The sequence below is a fragment of the Ambystoma mexicanum genome, chromosome 6q (genome assembly GCF_040938575.1).
Source record: "Ambystoma mexicanum isolate Mex_15411 chromosome 6q, UKY_AmexF1_1, whole genome shotgun sequence".
Taxonomy (NCBI): domain Eukaryota; kingdom Metazoa; phylum Chordata; class Amphibia; order Caudata; family Ambystomatidae; genus Ambystoma; species Ambystoma mexicanum.
In genome coordinates, this window is record NC_090937.1 from 313,385,541 (window position 1) to 313,411,648 (window position 26,108).

Sequence of the window (26,108 nt, forward strand, 5' to 3'; positions counted from 1 at the left end):
AAAGTCTGTTTCCTGGTTTCCCTTAGGGTGAAAATTCTTTGCCCCTTGTTCCCCCTCTCCTGGGTGCTGACCATTGTTCCTTGTGGTGTTGGGTGATAGTTTTTCAACCCCTAGATCTCACTCTTCTGGGCTTGGATCCCAAAACAATTCCTATCAATATCAAGGCCTTAGGTGGTTGTGATTTCCTGGTCCCGAGGGCCTGATAGGTTAATGAAGAAAAATAACAAACAAACAAAAAAGTTCTGCTTCACGTATTTCTCGTGTGATGGCTTCAAACCTGGGTCCCCCTCTTCCGGGTGCAGACCCCACTTTGTTTTCAGCCTCCCTCCTCCGGGTTCACTAAGGCTTTTCTCGGATGGTGGTTCACCCTTGGATCCCCCCTCTTCCGGGAGCTGACCCTCCTCTTACTTTCAGCCTCCCTCCACTGGGTTCACTATGGCTTTTCCTTCACTCACAAAACTCAATGTCTTTTTAAACAGTTCCAGTGGACATCTCTCAGCTGGGTTCACTCTTGTTAACACACTGTTTCTTGGAACTTTAGACTTGACCCCTTTGTGTAAGCATCCCTCTTCCGGGTTCACTCTTGCCAACTTCACTTCCCTTGCTGTCTCACAGTTCTTAGGTCAAAGGCTTACAACTGTATGAGGATTTTGCTTGACCTCCTGTATGATCACTTTGACCTATCTTGGCGGCTCTCCTATGGCCTTCTGGTATCTGTAGTTTCATTCAGATGGGGATTGACCAGGGTTTGATGGACAAGCACCCACGTGGTGCCGGCTCTCTTTTGCAGATGGTCTCCCCTTTACAATGTTACAGTTCTTTAAGCTGTTCTCACTTTGCCACTTTGTGGCTTTCATTTACCACAGCCCGGTTCTTTTCGGCTCTCCCCTCGCCTCGTCGGCTGTGATGAACTGCCTGGTGTTCCTCTTAACTGGAGTCAAGGCTGGCACAGGGGAATCAGGAGTCTCTCTCGTTCTGGCTTATTAGCGTCAATACGCTCTTGTAACATTGACATCTGCTGCAGCACACTTGGGCTATTGTCCTCGGCCTTACTGTTCTTTAAGGGGAGGGTCCCCAGTGTTTTGATGAAGAGGGCAAGGTCGTGTCTCTCCTCAGCTTCTTTGCTGCCTTTCTCCTCCTCTTGAACTGCCGGGTCTGGATAGCTGTCTCGTCGTGCGGTCTGCCTTGCTCGTACTGTGCTCTCTTGCTCCCCCTTTTATCCCTGTGGGGAAGGGAATGGGCCGTCATGTGCGTGTGATTCTGATCAATTGCCTGACTTTGTCTGACCCTTGTATTGGGACATGTCAGTGAAACATGTTGCATATTAGGCCGTTGTTTTTTATGTCGGGAAAAGGGGAGATGTAGAGTTTCTAAGTGCTCTGCATGAGAGGATAGAGAAGAGGTGTTATGGGGAATTATAGCCTTCATTCTAGGGGGGTAGGTGATTTCAGAAGGGTGGGATTTGTGTGGCAAATAGGAATACCTGAGATTGTGAAATGAACAAGGGGAATTGTGGGAACATGAGTTTTCTGTCATAATACCTTGGGTGTTTGGAAAGGAATACCCACAGGGGGTTGGAGCCGAAGGATGGGGAGTATTCTATTGAAGAGTGGTGAAACAAGGATTCTGGGAGTTATGGGTTTTGAGGGTAACAGGGTGGTAGGATGTTATTAAGGGAACTTATTTGGATGGAAGGGAGGTAGATGTGGAATAACCAAGGAAAACCTCAGGGACTTCGTCTCACTGGCTCACCTGCGTGGTATAATACTGCGTCTCCTTTTGGGTATTCCCCTGAGCATAACCCTGGCTCCCCTATCCAGGTGATCCTCTCTTGCTCGTCCACTCCCAGGATTGGGATATGAGAGCACCAGCCCTCCCCTGGTCACCTGAAAAAGGGTTTCCCAAGGTCTACTTGGGAGAATACCCTCAGGTTTATGAGACATTGCCTGTGGAATTAGACTTAATAAACTAGCTTGTAATGTTTGTTCATGTTTGTCAAGAGGCCATCTTGCTAGGGATTATTCAGTTTTAGACTATGTGTTCTCACCTATACCAGGTCATCCCTCTTTTTTTTAATCAAACTGGGCCGAGAAATTAAAGGTCATTACCCAGCCTATCATATAATGTGTCCTGGATGGAATCCTGCACAATCATGCTTGTTAGCTGAGGTCCTCGCAGCACCTCCAGCCATACATGCAGCCATACATGCACAACTCAACAGATACTCTTACAGAGAGACCAGCAAAAGAGCTCTGAGAAGTGTTGTCTTACGTCACAGTGCCAGAATCACACGAGGAGCTCCACGTGGGGCAGCAATTAGATAACCAGTACAAGTCAACACGCTGTCATTTGCCAACTATATGTAGGATACAAAAGAGTTAATATGGCTTCCAATTCATTCCTCAAATGGCTCCAGAGCAAAAGAAAATGTTCTTCAGAGAAACGTTTCTAATGTCTTAAGCTAATGTTGAAACCGGCAGGATTCGGGGCTAGCTATAGCCTTTTGGTTGTAGTCCCTGAGCTTCTATCCGGGGCTACAACCAGAAGACCTGGGGCTATAGCCCCCTCAGCTTCCCCCTAGCAACGCCTCTGAATGTCTTCGTAGAGGGATCATAATGAGCAGACGAGGAAGCATGATACATTATTTAAAGTAATTTGTGAACGGCAAATTATGAAGAGAGCTTTGTCCCAATTCGGTATGTTCTGAGTATCCTGTTTCACTCACAGCACTTCTGCCAGAAGCGCGGGTCATGTCGATGTGAGACTGGGGATCCACATAAGATGTGTCCTACCAGCAGCTCATGCTACAGTGAATGGAGGTCACACATGTGCTCTATGTCCAGAGATAATGTTACTCAGTGAGCCAACCCCCCACTTGATGCGGGCCTCCTTTACTCTATGTTCCAGCATGTAGAACGGTTGTAATCATTATTTGACAACCTCAGCATTTTCTTCCTAACACACACCTTTTATAATAGTCTGAGCTAAATGACTTGTTTCTCTGTTTCCTTCTATGTTACTTTTAAGATGTCTACCTTTGTCCAGATACTGCATTATTGTGCCTATGTTTACATGTTTTACAAAGTGAACTTGTTTCCCGCATCTCCATCCTGATTTGTCGGACTACTCCTTGCTACCTAATGGGATCGGTAATGGTTCCTTAAAGGGTCGGCTGATCACTTACAGGGGCTGGGTGTGTGTTTTTATGGAAGCTTGACTAGAGTGCAGTCAGCTTTTCCAGTCCCTTCCTGGCAGTGACTTTCTCACAACTACACTGAGTACGTCAATGAGCCGTGCAATAATAGACTGCACACTACTTAAACAATAGGTCCTGAGTAGAGGGTGGCATTACCACTTCAGGTAATGCCATTAACTGAAGTGGTAATGCCCCCTGCGAGGGGCCTTTTGCTATTAGCACCTGGGCCCATAAGATGGGGTACTAAAAGTATATATTTTTCTGTTTCCAAAACACTCTGGCGTTTCGGAACAGAAAAAATAATGTAACAAAGATGCCCACCAGGGGAAGGGAAAACAAAGTCCATTTTCCCTTTCCATGGCGGCCATTGAAAAAAATAGAAAAAAAGTTTTAAAAAAAATGCCCCCCATGGAAACGGGAGAAAGGACTTCATGTAGTCTGTTCTCTCTTTCCATGGCACCCATTAAAAAAAGTAAACAAAGACATGGCCACCATGGAAAGGAGAGAAGAGACTACGTGTAGTCCCTTCTTCCCTTCCATGACGGCCTGTCGCAGATCGGGAGCGGACGCGCTGGGGACAGAAGTGTTCCCAGTGCCTCTGCCCACCAAAATAGACTTCAACTAAGGTAATTGGGGATGGGTGATGGGAATTCTTTAGATGGGGAGGAGAGAGGGGTAAGGGGAAGTGGGACACCACTTACCTCATTCCCTGGCAGGGGGAAGATGGCGGCCTCCAGCCTTGAGGCTGCTCGGAGCGGGGAGATTAGCGCTGGTAATGCCCCCATTCTGTGCCTTCTCATTGGCTGAGGGGCTGCCACACCCTCCCCGCCGAGTCCTAATTTTTGGAATAAGATAATTTTCGTTAAATTCTGTATATGACGAATTAAGTACAAATGGAATCAGATGATTGCACGTGTTGATTTTTTAATGTAACTGTTGATATTCTGGACATTCCTACAACAGTTTTGCATGCCCTATATACTGCAGACATGCAGTGCCTAATGACTTTGAAGGAGTTTTCTTATGAGGATGTCTCTCGGCTTGTCACCGTATTGTCATGCACACGTTGTAAAAGTGGGTGTTGCTCTCTTTTTCAGATGTACATTACAAGCACAATCAAAACGAAGAGCAGCAGACTGGCCAAGCCTGTGCTGTGTCTTGGCACCCTCTGCACTGCATTCCTCACCGGACTCAACCGGGTGTCGGAGTACCGCAACCACTGTGTGGACGTCATCGGAGGCTTCATCCTGGGCAGTGCGGTGGCTTTGTTTCTGGTGAGCAGAGTAGGGCTGGGTTTCTGGTGTGCCTCCCATTTGCTGACACAGTAAAGCGTCTGTACTGTCGTGGATGTGACCGTGCAGTTGGCAGGCGTCCTTATCGCGCAGTCGGTTGCACAGTTACTCATTAGGCATAATGATGCTCGTGCGGCTGGTCCTAAAGTTGCAAAATGTAAAGTGTCTAGAGGGAACGAAAGTATGTTCTAAACCCCCCATAGAATGGCACCACTCAAAGAATCATGTTATCTTTCGTCTAGCCAAGTCAATTATATGTCTAACACTTTAAACCTTCAAATTCATAATCTCTGTCTGGGATTAGGAATATGCCTGTGGCAGTTCTGATGATTAAAGATGTCCCTGTGAGGCCAGCAAATTGCCCTTTGCAATGTTGCGGCTGGTTACCTTTTACAGTGGAGGGCTGCATATGTTTTCCCCACATTGGCCCAAGCGAGCTGAAATGTTGCATTTTAAGTCACAAACTCCAGACATTTTTGAGTGAAATGCCCCAATTTGCTTCTTCGTGCAGTATAGTGCTCCAATTTGCTGCTCAGTGCCAACTTCAAAATCAGTTTTCCCCTAAGTGCCCAGTTTGCCCCTAAGTGCCCAGTTTGCCGCCAATGTGCTCCTTAAGGTGCGAGTTTGACCATAAGCTCCCGAGTTCGGCACCAGTTTGGCTGTCATTGCTGAGTTAGTCCCCAATTTCCAGCAAGTGCCTAGTTTTGCCCCAGTCTGCCCGTCAGTGTGTAATTCTGCCCCAATGTGCCCTTCATTGCTGAGTTCTAGCCTCAATGTACTCCTCAGTCCTGAGTTATACCCCAGTAGGCCGCTGGGTGGCCACTGCCACCCTCATTGGACCATCACTACTGAGTTCTGAACACGCGTATCACTTAATGCCATGTTTTACCCCAGTGTCGACTTCTGGCCCAATTTTCCCCCATAGCCCAGTTCTGCTCCGATTTTCCACTTGTTTTCCACTTTTTGACCTGTTTGTCCCTGTTTTGCCCCCAATTATAAGTTGTGACCCAGGTTTCCCCTTGAGTGCACTAGCCTGTCTAATTTGTACCTCAGTGCCCACTTAGTGCTGCACCAGTTTGCTCTCTGCGTCCATTTCTGCTCCAATTTTCTATGAGGAATAGAGTTCATCTTTTTGCGTTAAGCCCTAATATGGCTTTTTCCTGCGCAGTCTTGCATTTCGTGTTCGGACCTGCCTCGGGTGTGGTGGCCGTCCAGCGGCGCATGCTGAGCACATGGTGTATGATTGTGTACAAGGGCGTTCGCATGCTGCTGCGCGCATTGCCGGTTTATGTATGCCGCGGAGCGCATCCTGTTTGCATGCGCACAACACTCACACTTACTCGCTAACTGCAGAAGGAAATTTCCACTGACACCCGGGGGCTCAAGTTCGGCCCTGCGTACCAGAAATGCAATGACTAAAAGTCTTGCATAATGCTTGTTTACGCTTTGCATTTCCAGTAAACCCGATTTTCAACAATTTGTATGGCAGAGAGAAGGGAAGGAATGCATCTTGCAATTGCGCCGCTCCTTTCCACTCTGGCATACAAATATTCTGGTATTTCCGCCTACATGCTTTTTAACGTGGCGCAAAGGCTGGTGATCCCTGAGGTTGACCCCACAGGGATTCGTTGTAAGCGCTGCCATGCCCTTAGTATGTGTCTAGCAGAGGTGTCCCCCTCTCTGACATGCAAGCATGGCGAAGAGCATTTCATTGTAATTGTGAGCACCACTCACCTGTGGTCACAACGAAAAATAAACACAAGCATGCCAGGCAGCGTTTACCCACTTTGCACTGCTGAGTGCAAATGCAAAGAGCAAAGAGCAGCGTAAACGCGTGTACGCTGCCTTTTGCCCTTTAAATTTGCACCTCGCAGTGCAAATGACTAAAATGTGGCAGCGGGGAACTGTTTACGTTGCAGTGCAAACGTAACAGCTCTCCGCTGTCAAAATGACCTCCCTGTAGGGAATGAAGCAACAGCCTGTACGACCAACGTGACTACAAATAGAAGAGGGGCCGAGCAGCGTCCCAGGATATGCTCTTGGATTTCAGCGGAGACACACACGACATATTTTGTTGATAGTTTTGCTCACTTTTGAGTCTATTAATACATTTCCGGACATGAGGGGCCCAGAAGATACTCTAGCTGGCTTATTTGTCACTGTTTATCCTACGGTCACAGCCAATGACAATCCCTTATCTCTGGAGTGGAGCGAGGGCTAATTCACTTGCAATGTTGGCCAATGGATCCAATCCAGGTTTCCTGAAAGTAGCTAATTACAAAGTAAATTCAAGAGCTATTCTTCACAAATAATGAGGAGGATGCAAACTCTGGCTCCACTGTATCCTTCCGAGTGTGTGATAGGGCTGGCGGCATTCAAAGGCAAAAAGCCCGCTCTGGATCACAGCAATACCTGTCCTGGAGCCCATTTTACTGCACTTTAGGCTATAAAGTCTGGTCTACATGAAATACATACCCTTGAATGCTTTGAGGAAAAACTTGTGTGTGGCAAGTAAGGCCATCTTCTCATAGTCCATAACAATTTTAGAGCGAATCGGAGAAAATCAATGCCATTAAACTGGTCAGAAAGGACCACATAGGTCAATGTAAACTTGTTGCGGGTGAGGGCATAGGCAAGTCATTGTACATGGTTCAGCAGATGAAAGAGAAGTAGTGCCGCCTTAAAGGTACCATCAATAGACCAATTATGACTAAATTGTAGCTTGTGGGGTGTTACATAAAAATTACAATACGGCTAGCATTACATCTTGATAAATGAGAAATTAGGCAACCTGCTGGGTTTTCGCATGGTCACAGGTAAACTACCAGATTGGAGCCCGTCTCAAGTAGAGGAGGTGCCGGTGAAGCTGTGTGGCGTGTACTGTTAATGGTGCACGTCCGAAGGGACAGCAGCTGGCGGTGGAATGTTGACGGCGTCCTGGGCTATAACAGAAGTTGGCAGGTTCAGGTTAAGAATCAAAGCCTTGTTTGACAAAACCACTGCTTTTGCATGAATTTCAGCTCCGACAGCCACATGGCTGAGGCGACAATAGAACGATATTGTCCCCAGTGGTATGGGCATTAACAGGACACCTGCCAAGGTGGTCTTCCACACACGTCTGTATCGTCTTAACACCAGGCAAGAATTCTTGATTAGACAAATAGCCCTGGCACAACAGGTGCCTACCATCTCTGCTATTGATGACGATGGCCCTCCATTTGTATTCATATGATCCCTTTCTGGGAAAAATGATGACATTGTTGAAGTTTTGACCTCCAATAGGAATTTAAAACCGCAGCTCTTGGAAAACGTTTAGTTGAGCTGGCGACTGAATGGTTGCTTAGCAACCATCATTGGCCTAAGCATGTATGAACAGTGACACATTGAGGAAGCAGGGGGCCGTCCGCGATCAATAAATGCCCGTGATGGAAGGAAAATGAGCAAAGAGGATAATGTGTTTATAAAGTCCTGTAAAAGTATTTTTTGGGGGTTGAGAACGGGCAAGTCTATCAACAGGAGATCAGAGCCAGAGCCGGCCTTATAGGGGGGGGGGGCAGGCGACCGCCTGGGGTGCTACGCCCGCCCCCCAGGGCGCCATAAGCCCTGAGCACGCCAGTTCGGGGGAGACTTTCAAGGGCTCCCCCGAGCTGGCGTTGTGGGAGAAGGCGCGGCAGTCAGCATTTTGCTGTTAAAAGTGCCTGCCCCTGCGGGTGCCTTTAACAGCAAAAAGGTACCATTGGCCCACCACCACGCCAGCTCGGAGGGAGTCTTTCAAGGGCTCCTCTGAGCTGGCGTAATGGCAGACGGCGTGGCAGGCGCCTCATTGTCATTGAATGAACCCGTGGCGGCGGACATTCAATGACAATGGGGTGCTAACGTGCCCTATTCATTTCATTACCTTCTCGCCAGAGCGAGGAGGTTTAAGAAAAAAAAAAAAGAAAAAAAGTTGCCCCTCCTGGCCCCCTGTTAACCAGGGGCGCGCAAAGGCCGAGGGGAGCGCCAATTCGCCCAGGACACTGCTGCCCTTAAGGCCGGCCCTGATCAGAGCCATAAGAGCAGGTAAGAAGCATGTGATGTGGTGCCTCATAATAATGGCCGAGTGACCATGGACCACAGTGCGGTACAGAGGGCCATGGAAACACGTTCATGGAGCAATGACCCAGCCCCTGCCATCAGAGTTGAGATCTGTCTCGGTTTTCCCCCCTGGGTTGAGTTCTGCTCCTTTGCCACTCTGACTGCAACAGTGTTTCCTTATTGCTTCCCCTTTCAGCCCCCTGCACCAGACACCCCTAAAAACCCTGTACTGCCCCAGTCATACACACTCATAGGAACACACATATAGATTACAAATATACACACACACAAAAACAAGTTAAAAATAAAAATTCTGCCATTGCTGCCTGGTTCCTCTGTTCCGCTAGTCCTGACTCCTGCAAGTCATCTGTCGAACTGCCCTTCGAAATAGGGCGCAAAGTTGATTGATTGATAACTTCCCTCCATGAGTCCCACCACAGAAGTCCCAAAAGATAGCTGCGGCAGCTGACAGTGAAGCTCCAGCATGCACTCTTGTGTGCATGTTGAGCATACAAAGCCGACACACTCATGGCCCTGGGGCTTCAAGTACCACTTAGTGCCCCCATGTGGTACAGCGCCCCTTCTCACAGAGGGGAGTGAATGGGCATCTGTACCCGCAGGCGTGTCACGAGAAGCATTCTCCACTCAGGTCACTAGGGGGCACGGTTTATAGTGATAATCTCGAAAGCAAAAATGTCGAAAGTCATTTTTGCGAAAAAATAATGTCGAAAAATAAAAAAATCGAATTTTTTTTAACTACTTTTTTTTATTCGAAATGGGGGGGGTCCCCTCCAACCCCACCTTTTTTTATTTTTAAATCTTTTTTTTACTCACGAACCCCCATAAAAAATATATAAATAAAAAAATATTTTTCGACATTATTGTTTCGACCTTTTGTTTTTGAAATTATGACCGACCACCAGGGGGCACACCCCCTGGCCAAGTGTTGGCCTCTGCATGATGGCGTCGCACTGTCCTAATGCCCATTATGCATGGGTCCTGAAAGCCTGTACATGCCACAGACGAGGGATGGCATTGTTTCCTGGGATGTCAACGCTTCTCCCAACGACGCAGGGCCTTGCTGGGAGGTCAGTTCGGAACATCAGAAGGGGTGGTGGTGTGTGGATGTGCGCTGTCTGTAAACATTGGATCAAGTATGGACAAGATAAGGTTGCGAAGCATCTTTCTCCCATGGCTTCATAGATGAGTTGATGCCATTTAAGCAGCCTACAGGCTCCCCGCCGGGTACCCTTGCAATGGTCTGTACCAGTGGTGAAAATAAAATAGGCTCTCTTAATGAAATGAATGTAATTGTCCATATGAATGTGGCTATGTAAGCAGGATTGCAGGACGTTTTCCCTGGCTGCTGATAATGAAGCCAGGTGGAAGGTGGGCTGTACTTGCCTGCCTTTCTCACACAAAATCTCCTCTCTCTCCTCTAATGCAGGGAATGTGTGTTGTCCACAACTTTAAAGGAACACATGAAAGTCTTTCTAAACCCAAGCCTGAAGACCCCCGAGGGATGCCCCTAATGGCATTTCCCAGGGTGGAGAGCCCGCTGGAGACCCTGAGTGCGCAGGTACGGTAACATTGTTCCATGTCTTGCCCTCTTCTGTCATTCCTCTAGGACAACACTGGCATGCTTCTACCACGAAAATGACACCAAAGCCATCAAAACGGACTATTGTTAAATATGCCATTGCTATCAATACATCATCTGGCTGTAGACTCATCTGTCTGAACAATCGGAAATGCTGGCCCCATCTGAGCGTAGCCAGCAATGCTGGCGCCATCTTGGTGTATTCTTTGACAAGTGACTGTAATGATATCATCTGTGCCTACTATGAGAGCTCGGGTTCGGAATATGTGCTACTACGAGACAACAACAGTTGTTGGGTGGGACGGCTGTTGGGGAGGGGAGTTACGGGCTAGCAGCGTAGTTGTTTGTTGGCTGCATTTTGAAAATCAATAAAGAAAGTTCAAAAAAAATGTTGGCGCCATCTGAGCGTAGTCAGCAAGCAAAGCTGTGAATCCTGATGGAGACTCTGTTAACGGAACATTTATGATGGTTGTTTCCTGAGATCAGAAACTATTTCTCTTACAGTTCATTAAATGATCGGCCACCATTCTTATATGCTGAGATCACCATGGCAACAGGAATGTAGCTAGCATGCTGTCATGTTAGCACTGCATAGCTTTATTGGTTGCATTTAGACTCGCTCTTTATGTATAACTTGCTCTCCCGTTTTGCTCCTCCCCTCTCTTTTTCCTCTGTCTTATACATGATCTCTCTCTCGTTATCACTCTCTTGCTTTCATACTTTCTTTTTCTGGGTGTGTGTGTCTGTTTGTCTTTTTTTCCGCCTCTTTCCGTGGGCCTATCATTCTCACTATTTCTCTGTCACTCTATCTCTTTCTGCTCTCGGTTCCCCTTCTTTCTCTCACTCTCAGTCTCCACTACACTAATATTTTCTCTCTCACTCTTTTTACTTGTTCTTGCTGGGCCTTTTTCTCTTCCATCTTGTTATTTCTTTGCTTTATCTCTATTATTAGCTGTTTCTGTCTTTTGCTTTTCTCGGTTCCTCTCTTTCATTGTGTATGACTATCTTTATACCTCTTTCACTCTACACTTCTTTCTAGGGTGCTCTCTGTACGTCTGTCTTTCTCCCTCTCTCTCGCCCTCTCTCTCTCTCACACACACACACGCATTCTCTCGTTCTCCCTCCCTGTCTCTGTATCTATTTTTATCTCGCATTCTTATTATTCTCTATGACTTTCTTCATCTCTTGCTTTCTGTCCATCTGTCATTTTCCATCTCTCTTTTTCTCTCCTGCTCTCTGGGCACACTATTTCGCGCTCTCTAACAATCTTTCTCTCATACTAAATTCCTTTCTCTTTTAACAAAATCCCTACAAACATTACAGGACACTTGGGACAAATCAACCTACATGTTTTTGATAACTCAACCCAATCTTTGGAGTTAATTGACAGTCAATTTCCCTCTTTCAAAAGTAGGTTATAATTGACTCAAGATATCATAACCATTGGGTGACTTTTGCATTAGATATTTGAAATATGTTTGCATAATTTTCTTTATTGGAAGAAAAAGATCAAGAGAAGAAAGCAATGCAGGCATATTCTTTGAGTGCTGTTGCCATTCATTGCAGAAAAAAAACAAAGGACTAGAGAATTATGGGTTTACTGACCGACATGGATTCTGAGACCATCTACAAACAACAGAAGACAAGGATTTAGGAGCAGAGCAAGTAAACGCATAACAAAATCACTGTTGATGACCTTTACACAAAAGTAATTAATATGTCCCTTAAGCTTCTTCCTACCATGGAGTGGTCAGGTTTTTCTGTATATGGTCAGCCCTTTACTGGTGAAAGTTCCTTCTTTTTTGGGTAAAGCTCCAGTTTTGTGTCTGTGGCCGGATTTTGGGGGCTGGGCATGGCTGGAACCACTCCTCATCTTGGCCATGCATTTCTGTTCCTGGGCAGATGCAGTGGTCAGAGACTTCCCTGGATTGGACAACCCCTGCCAGTTTGAATGTTGCAGATCCTTGCCATTGTTGGGATGGAGGAACCTCGAGCCCAGATCCTTGATAAAAGGGGGACTCCTGCAGCCACACTTCAGTTCATTGTTGGAGGCAAGATTCCTATGAAGGAGATCAGTTCACGAATAACAGAACCTGTCACTGGAAGACCACAAGCAGCCCTTTTATTCACTTTGCTCAGCAACACCCTCTAGTCTTCAGCTCTCAAGAAGACTGTAATAAGTGGTTCGACCCCTGGTCCAGTGGGAACGACCAGTTTTGACCCCTGCTAGAAGAGCCAGCTGCTAGAAACACTTGTAACAGTCCCTAAACCATACTGTGGGTTAGCCAGACGTCTGCCTGGGCTACCTTGTTGTAATGTTCACCATACCGAGTTGAGCCTAGGGATTCTGAAGGTCCTCAACTTATAGAATAAGAAGTATTTCCCTGAGCTTGTAGCTTGCCATCACAAAGTGGGGCTTTGCAGGACCGGCTTTGTGTTCGCGTACTGAGAGTCATCTTCTGCCATTTTGAACAAGCGGCCATTATTGCTCGCTGCCAGTGTCATGTCCTGTGAGTCCTCTGAGGTCATCGCAGAAGTGTTTTTCCTGAAGTATGTGTATCCTTAGTGTCCAATTGTCCAGAATCCAGATTCCGGTCCATCGGATAACAGAACTGCGAATTAGCCTGACTTAAGAACCCGATGCCTGAAGTGACTTCTGCACCCACAGCTCCTGTGCTTCCTTCAACGAAACCAGGAAGGCCAAGCAATTTCAGGAACGTCTACAGTGGTTCCTGAGTGAATTGGAGTACACGGATGAGTGCACATACCTGTTTTGCTCCCACCTCTGTCTCCGTAGGATTGTGTGTGTATAAAGTCCTGACCCTATCTCTCCCTTTCGTATCCCTCAGCAGTGGTGTTCTGGCTTTGTACCCTCCCTGGGGATATTCCCTATCGTGGCTGGATTGGGAGATGTTCTTTTAAAGCCTTTTCTCTGTTTTAATAGAACTAACTTTAAACACAATTACTTGTTGGCTCAAGCCAAAACTTGTTTACCTTCCTAAAAGAGACTCCTATCCTTCTGAAAATACATTTATTGGGTCCAAAGTCACCAGGTACCTTCAAACCTTGGTTTTAAGGTTTTGTATGGTGTTTGCTTCAAAACCTATTAGGTTTCATAGTCATTACTTATTGGGTTCTATTTTCTTTATTAACTTGCTTCACTGCACTACAGTACTGGTAAAAGTATTTCTGACTGTGTTAAAAGTAAATTGGTTGTGCTCTTAGCAGATCTCCCAAAGGTAAATACATATGTATTAATGTTGAATGTTTAAGTGTGTTGCTTACCTGTGGTTTTTAATTGATAAGAGTTGTCTAAGGCCTGAATAATTCACTGTATTTCTCTACACTCTGCCTAACTTGAATTAATAAGAGTGCTCTGTGTGTGCTTAACTGAACCCCTCACCACTCTCCCACCCTCCCAAATCTAAGCCATGCTGTTCAATCACAGTACGCACATAGTTTGGCTAAACATTAGTGTTATCAGAATAGAGTGGCCTCTCAGAATCTGTCCGCATGGCTGATTCTGAAAATCCATCTTAAATGGGTATATCATGAAAAGTGTAAAATAAAATAATCGCTAGAGAAGTTGCATTTGATAAAACATACCAATGCTAATGTGAGACTCACAAAACGTTCCTCTAATGAAGAATGTTATTTCTTTATGGCAAACCTGGCAATAGATTCAGCCATAATGGACAGGGACTTGGACACCTAACACGTTGCCTACAATCTATGTTGTTCTGGATACTGTAATAGAATTGGCAAAGCAGTGGCACATATGACCTGGGAGAGGAAAGCATAACAGGAGTTATTGCCATCAAAGATGGCGGGAGGATGTAATGCAGGACCCATCACTAAGCATGAATGCATTAGAAACGTAGTATCAATTATGGTATGGGAGACCAACCCCCCTTTAAGTATGGTTATACATAACTTCCTCAAAATGTCTCACTTCCTCAACTCTAAAACGGAACCAAGTGGAACGTTCTTGGTTATCACTACAGAAGATGTGACGGCCACACTGGAAACTGTGCTGGATGACTTACCAATTGCGACAATAAGAAGTTTATATATATGCATGGGCCTTACAATATACCAAAGAAACGGGTCATTGTCCTGATGCGTGAATGATATATAGATTGCTGTTTTCCTTATAAAAAGAAAGATATTCCATTTCCTCCTCCTTTTATCATGTGATCACTTTGAACATTTCTGCCAACAATATTAGCCTCTAATCTATTTGAAGTGCTTCAGTCAGCTTGGAATTGGCTTGTCCTGAACACTTTAAGCAGTAAATGCCAGATTGCACTGATCTTTCTGGATGTTGAAAACACTTTTGATTTGTCAGCTGAAATTACGAGTGAGCTGTTGTTCTAAGAACGGTCTACCTCTGCTACTATGTCCTTCTAACATTTCTCTAAGGCAAAGCTAGCGGCAGGGTTACACTGGCTTGCAATGCCTTTATTCAAACGGGGATACGACAGGGCTGCCCTTTGTCCTTCCTTTTCCTCACACTATTCATTGAACTCTTTGCCCATATGCTCGGAAATGAAGTGGTGTTCCCTAATTCCGAAATTTTTTGGATTTTAACTGCAAGATGGTCCTCTAGGTGGACGATGTAGACATTATAACCTTAAACTCTCATAATGGATATCTGTCATGGTTTACCACTAACAGAGGACTTTGGCAAAGTTTCCAGCTATTAAATTAAACTCAGTTAATGAGACAGGACATACCACAGTTCACTGAAACTACTCATGGTGAAGTCACCAACATGGTGTACAACTGGATTGTAATCCACAAGATAGTGCACACCCTTTAATTGCCAGACAGTAGAATTTGGTGGTTTGTCACTGTATTGGATACCTTTCCAATTATAAGAGACAATGGTGCTTTCAGGTCCATACCACAGAAAGACCTTAATTGTTTACTTGCAAATACGCCATATGAGTGTGTCTCATATTTCTACTCTCATACAAAAACCTTCTTGTAGAGTCTCATCCTGTCCTTTGCTGATTCAAAAAAAGGTAACCAAAACCGCCAAGCTTGAATCCAAAGTCAATTCAATGCAAAATGCGGTGTCAAAACAGACCATGAAGTTCAAAAAATGAAATGCATTTGTGGTTGTCTCAAAATCTGCAAGAGGGTACCACCCTTGGAACGCTGTGCGTGCCTCAAAAGAGTATATGAGTGAATGCCATTTAATATGTCAACCTGAGAAGTGACTTCATTGTTTACAGTGATAACTGCCCTTGCAGCTTCACCCTGGCAACTGCAATATGCTTTCAGCTTGTGCCTGCTGGGACGTTGTAGGTGCATGGCACATGCACAAACAGACACTACCTTTGCCGGTCGGTAGTTTTGTCACACAGAGTCCATTACTTTGTCAAAGTCACATGTATCAGTGCTCTTGCCTGAATTGGTTTTCTCATGTGGTTCCAGAAGCATCACTGAATTAGGCAGTGTGATACGATGGTGACACTTGCTATACGAGCTTTTGCATGGCTCTCAGATGGCATACAATCATTCCTTCTTCTAATGACACCTCGACCACACAAGTCTTCTTTTTGGGCAGATGATCGACACCTCTTGTATCCACCCACTACAACCACCCACAATGGTACTCCGGCCCATGTTGTCTCTGTCTCATCCAGTCTATCGTTAACACAATAAAGCAGACAAAGGCAACTGGCTTGCTTCTTTATTTTATTTTTATTCTGGTGATTTATTTATTTAGACATTTGTAGAGCGCACCTAGCCCGGGGGCAAATGGGCGCTAGGTTACATTTGAGTGATGGTTACAGTAGTTACATGGTGCAGTCGGTTACAGGTCATGGATGCAGGTATGCAGTAAAATACGTTATTTGCATGACATCATAGTTACAGTTAGGTACAGGTATAGGTAAATAACTGGTACAGAGTTAAGACAATAGCTGTATGGTTGTCGTTCCTCTAGATATCTTGGGAAAAGAGACAGGTTTTGAGGCCTTTGCGGAAGGACCAGAGGCAAGGATCTGATCTGAGAGCAAGGGGCAGGGAATTCCATTGTTTGGCAACAATCACAGGCAAGCTGCAGCCTCTGGCTTTTTGGCGCCTGTATCTTGGGATGGCTAGAAGGCATGTGTATGCCGATCTGGTAGGTCTATTGGATTGGGCCTTGGAGATTTGTCTAGCTAGATAGATCGGGGTGCTATCTGACAAGCATTTATGGGTGAGAGATAAGGTTTTGAATGTGATGCGTTCTCGGACTGGGACCATGTGGATATTTCGTCTAGCTGATGAGATGTGATCTTTTTTAGGGATATTAAGTGCGCAAAATAGTTCCTGCAAAGAGGGAGTTACAGTGGTCAATCCTAGACAGAATGAGGGCTCCTTGAGGGTGATAGAGTTGCCAGTATTCAGGAATGGTCTGCAGGCGTTAATCAGTTTGGCGGTGTAAGCTGTGGCCAAAGCGAATGCGTTTAGCTGCCTTGAGAGCGAGGAGTCTAGATATACTCCTAAGGTTTTTACCTCTTTGGCTACAGTGATAATGTTTCTGTCAATGGTAAAGGATTCATAAGAGTCAGATAGGTTATTTGAATGCCAATAAGGAGTAGTTCCATTTTCTCGTCATTTAGGCAGAGCTTGTGTTGCGCCATCCAGGCTTGAATGGTTTGGGAAATTGCGCTCATTACGTTTGAGTCTGTGTCATAATTACCAGTGATGGTTAGGAGTATTTGGGTGAAATCTGCATAGTTAGTGTATGTAACACCCAGTTTGTCTAGGAGGTCGAAAAGAGGCTTGGTGAACATGTTGTATAGTGTTGGTGAGAGACAGGAGCTTTGGGGAACTCCAGAGGTAACTGTGACTGGGGGGGCAGCTTCGGTGGTTGAGAACACTCTCATTGTGCAGTTGACAAGAAAGATTATATCTATTTTATGGCTTTGGCCAAGAAGTGGGCCGCTAGGGCAAGGTGTTGGCAAAGCATATTGTGATTTACCAAGTCAAAGGCTGCTGAGAGGTCGTGTAGGAGGAGGATGGCCAGGTAACTGTTGTCTTTAAACTCATCCATTTGGATTTTGAGATCCAGAAGGGCGGTTTCCGTTCCGTGACAAGGTCAGAAGCATGACTGGCGGAGGCCAAGGAGGTTGTAGATTTCCAGGTATTTTTGAATTTGCAGGCTACTCTGTCAAGTATTTTAAGGCGGAAGGGTACCATTATTATAGGGTGGTAGTTAGTGGGGACTTTGGGGTCCAGTGTGGGATTGTTAAGAAGTGGGAGTACCTATGCTTCTTTAAGATTTTCTGGTACATTGTTAGATGTGAAGGTGTTATTGATCAGGGCCGTGATGAAGGGGGCAAGCTCTTCAGCACAGTCGTTTATGAGAGAGGCTGGGCAGATGTCTCCTTGATATCTAGAGGGTTTAAGGCCTTTGAGGATTTTGGTAGTTTCAGTGGTAGTTAAAGGGGTGAATTCTATTCTTTGCATGGGGTAAGGGGTGTGGGTCGCAGATCGGGGGTCTGGTCGGAAGAGGCAAGTTTGGTTTTCTTTACAGTGATTTTGTTTCGGTGTGATTTTGTTTTGGTGATAGCTCCACCTTTTTCTTAATTGCATAATTCCACTTCCCTTGTTCTTCTCCTTCCTTTCTTTCATCATGACATTACAAAGTGAACACACTTAACTGGAATCCTCTCCGATTTTCATCTCATTAAGAAAATGTTCATGATAATCGAACTGGGGCACAATATATATGAGGTAATTAATGGCACTGGTATTATCCCAGCTGGACCACTGTAGCAGAATTTCTGTGGGTCTACCATAGAAAGCCATTCACCAACTACCCAAGTCCTGAACAACGTTGAACAAATTACCTTGGGCCTCAAGATCGGAGACCACATCGCAGTGGAACTCAAGAACCTGCTTTCCATTGAAAATATGTGCAGAGCCACGGTCCTCTATATTACCCATTGTGCCAACTGGACCATTGACCCCAGATACACTGCCCTCCACCTCAATCAATACAAACCTGAGTGGTGCTTCAGATCAAAACTGGTGATGAAATCAACCCTTGGCCAACATGAAATCAAAGACAGGCAAGATGACGCTGTTGACTCAATGCCTTCAAGTTTGCAACAAAAACTGGTATATTTAAACGTTCCAACTAATATAAATTGTATTTCAGAACCTAATGGGGAAAAGGGAGATTGTGATTGTTATTTTTTTAAGTTCTTTTCTATACTTAGTCCAAGGGATGTGTAAACTCTGTTTTCTGGCTCTGGTCCATAAAAGGGTGTACTCTTCCTTTACCCGGAGCCGAGACAGTCCCTATGGGGACCAAAACCCCCATTCCCGGACCCTCTGGGAGGGTGTTGCACCTATAACTAAAATAGCTGTTAACAGGAGATGGGCTACACTCTGACCGCTTACCTTACTAATGGATATAATCGCCAAGGTTGATTTTATATCGATCCCAATTGGGACCACTCTTCATTTGCAGTCACTGCTGTATCTGCACCCTTCATAAATGTTCTAGGTGAACCCATCAGCCAGGAGGGCCAACTGCACTCACAGCCTCACCAGTGGCTTATTTTAAAATCTTCAGGGCAGCCCCATTGACATGAGGGCCGCCAGTATCACCTTCGTGGCCCTGGTTGACATCTTACCTTCAAGTGACATCCCCTGTGCTGCGCGGGCAATGTGGTACTCACCTCTGTGTGTTAGACATCATCTTTAGTGCAGGCAGTGTCCAGATGACAACGGGGATGCTGCCGTTCTTACCATTGCATGCCCACAGCCAACATCTTCACCCATAAAAGCAGGAAGCAAGCCACTGGGCTTCACGTAGGCTGCTTTGTTGTGGTAGCCTGGGTCTTTTCGGCAGCTGGTGTGCCCGACAGAGTAGTCTGGGTCTTACTGCCTCTCTTCCTTCACCCGGGCGGCCCGGCGAGGCAGCCTGGAACTTTACTTCACTACTCTTCCCTTTGGGGCCTTTGCCTGGTTTGCACATCCCCAGATAACTTTCACAACCTTGCTGGCCACGAGGCGGTCTGACTGGGGGCATGACCGGGCAGCCTGGTTTGGTCGCCCACCCTCACATGGCCTGGGCTGAGTGTTCTCTCTTCACCCCAGGCAGCCTCACACATGCTGCCCGGGCCCTTGAATAGTCCTAAATCCATCCAGTCTGGCCCCTGGGTAGGCGTACAACCATCACAGCCCTTTGGGCAGCTGAGCTGCCCCTGCCAATCAGCTAAGCCTCACGTTAACCCTGTGGGGAGTCCCACACAGGTGACTGGCACCCAGATGCCTTGGGGGGGTCGCTTGGGGGAGAAGCCCCCCAATTAGGTTTTTTTTCCCTCTCTCTATCCTGTTTTCCTTCGCCTCCTCTTATCCTGTCTTTTCTTCTTTGCAACTTTTTCTTAACTGTTTTCTTTTCAAAAATCCATTTTGTATCCCTTTCTCCCAGCCAGACCATTCTTGGTCAGGGGGAATTCTATTCCATTGTTTTGTTCTTTTTTTCTTCTCAACATTACATCCAGCCCAATGATGGACTGGATGGACTCTCCCAAAATAAAACTGCATTGTTATTTCCAGGATTTCCCTTAGGCGACAAGCATGCAGCCCTTACTAGCCAGGTCCTTGGTGCCACCGGCTACAGATGCATGTTGCTGAGAATGGGTTGAACTGTGTCACTTTGTGCCCCTTCTGCAGTCACTTTCCCTCCACCATATGGTTTCAGATCCCATTCTTAACACTTCTTACTCCAATACACTTTGTCTCCCACTGCACTCTGCAGTGAAATCCATCTCGAATCGGTGCATTATAAATCACTAATGCATAAATTCATGAATTAATTAATACCTGTAGAAGACTTGGACTTCTTGCACAGGCATGTGTGGAGGTGGAACACAGTTACAAGCTACAGATGATTGCTTAGACCGTTTCATTTTGTGGGTTTGGGCTTCATGTTGCTGTTCATTAAATGCTTCAGAACATTGGTTTTATTTAGTCATTATGGTGGTATGCAATCTTGTATTGCTTGTAGATGGTGAGAAGATAGGAATTGTCATATATCGGTCCCTGTGTATTGTGTTTTTCTTTATATGTATTTCCTTGGTTGTTGTTAGAGTGAAGATGAGATATGTATTGTCTCCTCCATCATTTTAAAGGTGAAACTGTGTTGCATTCTGTTCTTTTCATTAATTGTCTTAGACAGCATGTGTGATGCCCTATCTAAAATGCAAGCATGTTTATTTTTCTGACATTACTTACTTCTGATCTCTCAATGTGTGCAACAACCAACATGTTATAAGCCCATTACATCACCCAAACTTGAGGAATGTCTATTGTGAACTTGTCATCCTTCTTTGAAATCGGTGAAAATACCACTCTTGAAATAAACCATTCCACACATGGAATGGTTTATTTTAAGAGTGGATTTTAAGGGCACTGTTTCGTACCACTAGAATGGGATCCTCATTGATGTTGCAAGAAACCTTGTGCTTACGTAAAAAGCCCCCTCCTCCTTATAAAAACTGGTGATGAGCTGGAGAAGAGCCTGCCATGTCTTGGACCACCTCCGAGAGAATTCTGGTCCTGGCCTCCAAAGACACAGTCCCGGCGGTTTGCTAAAACTCCATCTGGATGTTGCTATTCTTCTGGTGAGGGTGGAGTTTGGCAAGGAATGAACAGTGCATTCCTTCCAGAATTGGACTTGTACACGTTAAGGAGTACCATAGCAACATACCGTACAGCATGTCGGCAGGGATTACCCAGGCCAAATTGAAGGTAGCCCCTAGGATGTGGTGTGTGAGGAGGCATTGCTCTGGTGATGCACTGTGAGGACGCCCGCTTGCAGCCAAATAAAGGAAAAACACCCAAGTAGCAGCTGATGCCAGGGGGAAGCAAGCAGCAAGCAGTCCATGGGGAGCGGTAAATGTGACACAGCCAATAACAGGCAACCTTCCCCAAGGAAACCGATAGCTGGCAGCAGTCAAGCACCACTGAACAATTAAGGCGGAGTAAATATAACAACATCAGTGGCCCAGCATCTGCACTGCCCAAGGAAATTGACACACTCTGTGATGACAGCAGCAGTCAGTTACCTACAGGTTAACCATGCCGAGTCCTAGCATGACTCACCCCACAACGTTCCTGGAGAGTCAGCATTGGAGCACCCAGGCTACATCATTCTGAACCACCAACAAACAAGGTGAGCATTGTTTCCAAAGAAGATGGAAGGGACTTGTCCAGGATTGCGTTTAACACACAGACAATTTCTCATGAGCAAGATAATAAGGATGGGTTGAATAGATCTGAAATGGCAATGTTGAATGGCAAGCACATACCTGAGGGTAACTGATCGTACACATGCTATTCTGCTTTGGTTCCCATACACATTTATCCATGAAAATGTATGAACTGTGTTGCACAGCAACACATGGGACTTACAGGAGACACATGTTGACCCATCTGTTTAAGGGGACTCACCATTACAGAATGTAGGATACACATGGTGCAAAATAGGCAATGGTGATCGTGAAATTAGGGCAATGTGTGTGTCAAAGAAAGAGTGTTAGCCTGTTGTGTTGGTGCCAACAGGGCTAGTTGTGGGTGGAGCTTAAATCTGAACAGAATGTGCAAAGACATATTATTTTCCAGGTATAAAGCCCAGAAAAAGAAATAGTGGAGGCATTTTCTAATGTTTTTAGTGACTTCATAGGAAGATTAAAGAGCTTTAGTTATCAGATCATTTTGAAATGTGGAGACATGCCCGTGGTTCACAACGTACGACAAGTGCCCATATGTATATGAGACAAGTTGAAATCTGAGCTATTAAAATTGTGCTTCGAAGGGATTATTGAGTCCAGTGATGGCTATCTCCCACTGTAGTAACTTAGTAGCCGGATGAAAGGATCAGAGTGAATGTGTACCTTCGACATGTAAACCGCGCAATAGGGCTAGGCAGATAACCCCTTCCCAACATTAGTACCATGTTATCCTCTAGGAGGAAGGTAAGATGGTTTTTCATCATTGGAATATCATTAGTTTACCACCAGATATACTTGCAAACCAACTTACTGCAAAGCTCGTCATTTATAACACTGATGGGAGCATACAGATACAAGCACACGTCAATTGGGCTTGCATCCACCAGCACAGTTTCCCATAGAGTGGTGCAAACTCTCTTTTCAGAAGGTAACATGATACGATGTTTCCAAAATTAATCTTAGTGAGTGTGTTAGTATGAGGAAGAGCACGACGGATTGTTGACCCATGCCTTTACATTCTTGAATAGTGTAGGTCTGACCATGATGAAAGAGAAGTGAAACTTTAAAATGCCCTGACATATTTGGAACACAAACTTATGGGCAAGGACTTCAGCCGAAGCCGTAATTAGTAAAGGATAGTACAGATGTGGAAGTACCAGAGGACAATGATCAGTTCAGATACGTCCTCAGACTGATTGAATTTTATGTTCGATTGAAATCTCACCTTTTGGAAAAAATTGCATTGAGGTGTTAAGAAAAGGTGCAGTGATTGTATGAAGAAATGAGAAATGAGGCATGTCTCAAAGTCTTCAGCAGCAACATTGTACAGGTTTGTGATGGGCGCTAACATTTGTCAAACTGTGAAAGTGAGTGAAAAAACTAGGAGCACTTCTAAGCAAATTTCATGAACGATCAGAGGTGCCCATGGTGTTCACACCCAAGCCATTGTGCCTTCTTTGTCGTTGAGAAGGAGGCTTTGGTGTGCTGTTGGGCACCCTGTTTCTTCAGAACAAATCTGTGGGTGATCCCATTTGTGATGCGGAGTGACCACAAGCTGCTAGTACAACTATTCACCAAACGTGGCTGCCTTTTGGACATCCCCAGGATAGTGAGGTGTCAGGTGAATGTGCAAAATCTCAACTTTACTTCAAAAAATAAATCTGGGGGGGCATTCTGGTAGCAGATTGCTTCTCTTGACTCACCACCAGTGCTTTAAGTGGGCCGGGGCCTACCGGGGCCGGGCCCCGGCAGTCCCCAAAAAGTGGGGCTGAGCCGGGGCCCTGCCAGGGCCCCGTCCCACCGCCCGCAACATTGGCAGGATGCATTATCCCGTCGAGGCCGCAGCCGCGACGGGATAATGCATGCGCCTGCCATGAAGTCAGGCGATCTGACAGAAGTGGCAGCCAGCCACAGCGATGCTGTGACTGGCTGCCACTTCTGTCAGTCATAGTAACTGCATCTGGTGACCCCTCGCGCGAGAGGTCACCAGAGGCAGTTACTGTTCCTTTGTTTCCCCAGGTCGCCGAGGCGTCTTTAACCCTCGGCGAACCTGGGGATTCCTCGACATATTTCGAGGTTTATAAAAGATGGCTTTGAAAGTACACATTTCAAGCCATCTTTTATAAAGCTTTGCCGACAGACAATTTTGTCCGTAGTCAAAGCTTTATAAAAGATGGCTTGAATTGTGTACTTTCAAAGCCATCTTTTATAAACACGAAAACATGGCCTGAAAACTAGGCAAACCGTAAGGTACGCACACAAATATATATACATGTTATATATCTGTGTGCGTACCTTACTATGGTTTGTGTACTTTGCAGGCCATCTTTTCTAAACATAGAAATATGTAACATATGTAACATATTTCTATGTTTAGAAAAGATGGCCTGCAAAGTACACAAACCATAGTAAGGTACGCACACAGATATATAACATGTATATATATTTGTGTGCAGACCTTACGATTTGCGTGCTTTTCAGGCCACGCCCCTCCCAGAAGCCACGCCCCCAAATGAGGGCCCCCTCTCGATTTCTTACCCCACTTAAAGCCCTGCTCACCACTCAGCAAGTGCAAAGTCTGGAACCTAAACAGATTGATGCCTGGGTGGCAGGTGAGATGGAATTGTTGTGTGTGGTTGTGGTAAAGGAGGACTGGAAGAGGGTCTTGAGGAAAATGAGGAGATGGGTTGTGTCATCAGCTATTTACAAAGAGGTTGGCACAGTATCTCTGAGTGTGTGGGGGCATATGTAATGGTTTGAGATTAATTAGCATTCTCCGAGTGCAGCCTATTGTGTAATATGGCCTACAAGGTAGTAAAGGCTAAGATAGTCTCAAATGCTCATGCAGGGCACCTGTGTGGCAGTCACACAAAAAGGAGAGTCTGTGAGCAATACGTTTGGCCTGGTATGGACACCACAGTGGAGTCTGTGGTGAAGAATGGTTCTGCTTGTGCCGAGAGTGATAAGTCCAATCGACGGGAACCTGTGACCTGGCAACCAGTAGACGTACTGAAGAAGGTGTGAGAGAGCCTGGCGACTAATGTGCTTGGAACTATGGATGTGTTAGATAACGAGTCATGGTATGCTGTGACGTTGGTGGACTATACTTTGCATGTGTTCGATCTCAAGCTCATCCCAGCTGTGACTCTGCAAGTGGCTATTGACTTTCTCATGGAGGCGTGCACATGAGAGTTTTCCCAGTTACATCATGAGTGATAATGGGGTACACTGTGTGTGGCTGGAGATGGCTAATTCTTTGACTGCTCATGGTATAACACTACTAAAGATAGCCCTATATCACCCTAAGTGAAGTGAGTTAGTAGAACGAGTGAGCCATTTGATCAAACGATTTTACAATTAGCCTAAGCAAGTGGTCTAGAGTGGAAATAGCTGTTAATGGAAAGTATTGCTATTTAGGGGCACCATAGTATGCGTGGCATAAGTGGGCAGCAAATTATGGCGGGGCTTGACATCACTAGAATGAGGGCCCCACATTGCGGATTGCAAGATTTTGTCATTGGGTAGGAAGGTCTGGGGCCTGCCACTGACCATTATCCCAGCATCAGTCATTAGTCACAGTTTTGCGTTAGGATTATCTCATTGGTTCTTCATCTCTGTTTAGTTTCTCCCTTTTCCCTTCCTTACCCTCTTCACATTTGCCTCATTGATGCTTCATTAATGTTATTGTTGTGTACTATTAAGGAAAGGCATGTGTTGTGAGCTAAAGCATGGCCTCTGCAATGTTGCACTCTTACAGTGTGCAGATTTCGGCTGGCGGAATGCGCGGCAGTTGGAAATGGGTTGATGGACTGCAAGGGTGCTGTTTGTGACAACCGGCATGGGGCCCCTTTCCTGTAACACTAACGCTTGTAGCTTACCTGGACCACCTCTGCTTAGTTACAAATTTGAACTGCATCTAACTCATTAATTTCTTCATAATTGGAAATAGATCTGCCACAACCAATGCACCCAGAAAACAACTGTCCCCTTTAAAGTTAAGGGATGCATAACACATTGTTAGCAACTCAGTGATCATGCCCTAATAACCCATAATGCCCCACATAAATACCATCCAGGTGAAGTCATTGGGCAGCATTTAAAGCTAGGTGGACAAAAACCTAGATGACTGATAAAACATGATGTCAAATTATGACCAAACACAATGCTTGAAATAAGGGCTCTTATTTGAGAAAGAGGCGTGCTGCCAGCAACTTGTAATCAAATAATGTAATATTTCTCAACCTCCCAACCTGACTCTGAATAGATTCTGATGCCACGGGCAATCACACTTCAAGGTTCTCAATATGATGTCACCCCACTAGTGCTGCGTATTCTCCCCCAAAACAGATCTGCAGGCATCTTGAAATGTCAAGGGGGCAAAGGTACAAATACACTTGAAGGTCCTGCATGCCTTTCCTTCTGTTAAACTCCTGCACAAATAATTTGCTGGATCTCTGGAAGGTTTGTGCTACCAATCCGATACTTGAAAAATCCCAGATAGAAGTTTGGTGCCCTATACAAGGATCTGCTCACTTCCTTTTACTTTCTGTGGTTGGCAAGGCTGTTGGAGGCATGGGGACCTAGAAAGTGTGATAATAAGTGTTGTTGATGATATGTTGGAATTGAATACTTTCATATTTATATTTTATTATGTTTGTGTGTGTTGTCCCTTTTGTAATGATTATCTTATTGTCACCCCT

General features: G+C 45.4%; 1 protein-coding gene across 3 annotated transcripts in view; it reads left to right on the plus strand.

Annotated features, from left to right (window-relative positions):
* The window catches only part of PLPPR1 (phospholipid phosphatase related 1), an 863,412-nt gene that overhangs the window by 803,334 nt on the left and 33,970 nt on the right, over positions 1–26,108 (plus strand). For all 3 annotated transcript variants that reach the window (XM_069630811.1, XM_069630812.1, XM_069630813.1), the window contains 2 exons: positions 4,294–4,470; positions 10,010–10,141. In XM_069630811.1, the coding sequence (XP_069486912.1) occupies positions 4,294–4,470; positions 10,010–10,141 (309 nt within the window). The remainder of the gene's footprint in view (positions 1–4,293; positions 4,471–10,009; positions 10,142–26,108) is intronic.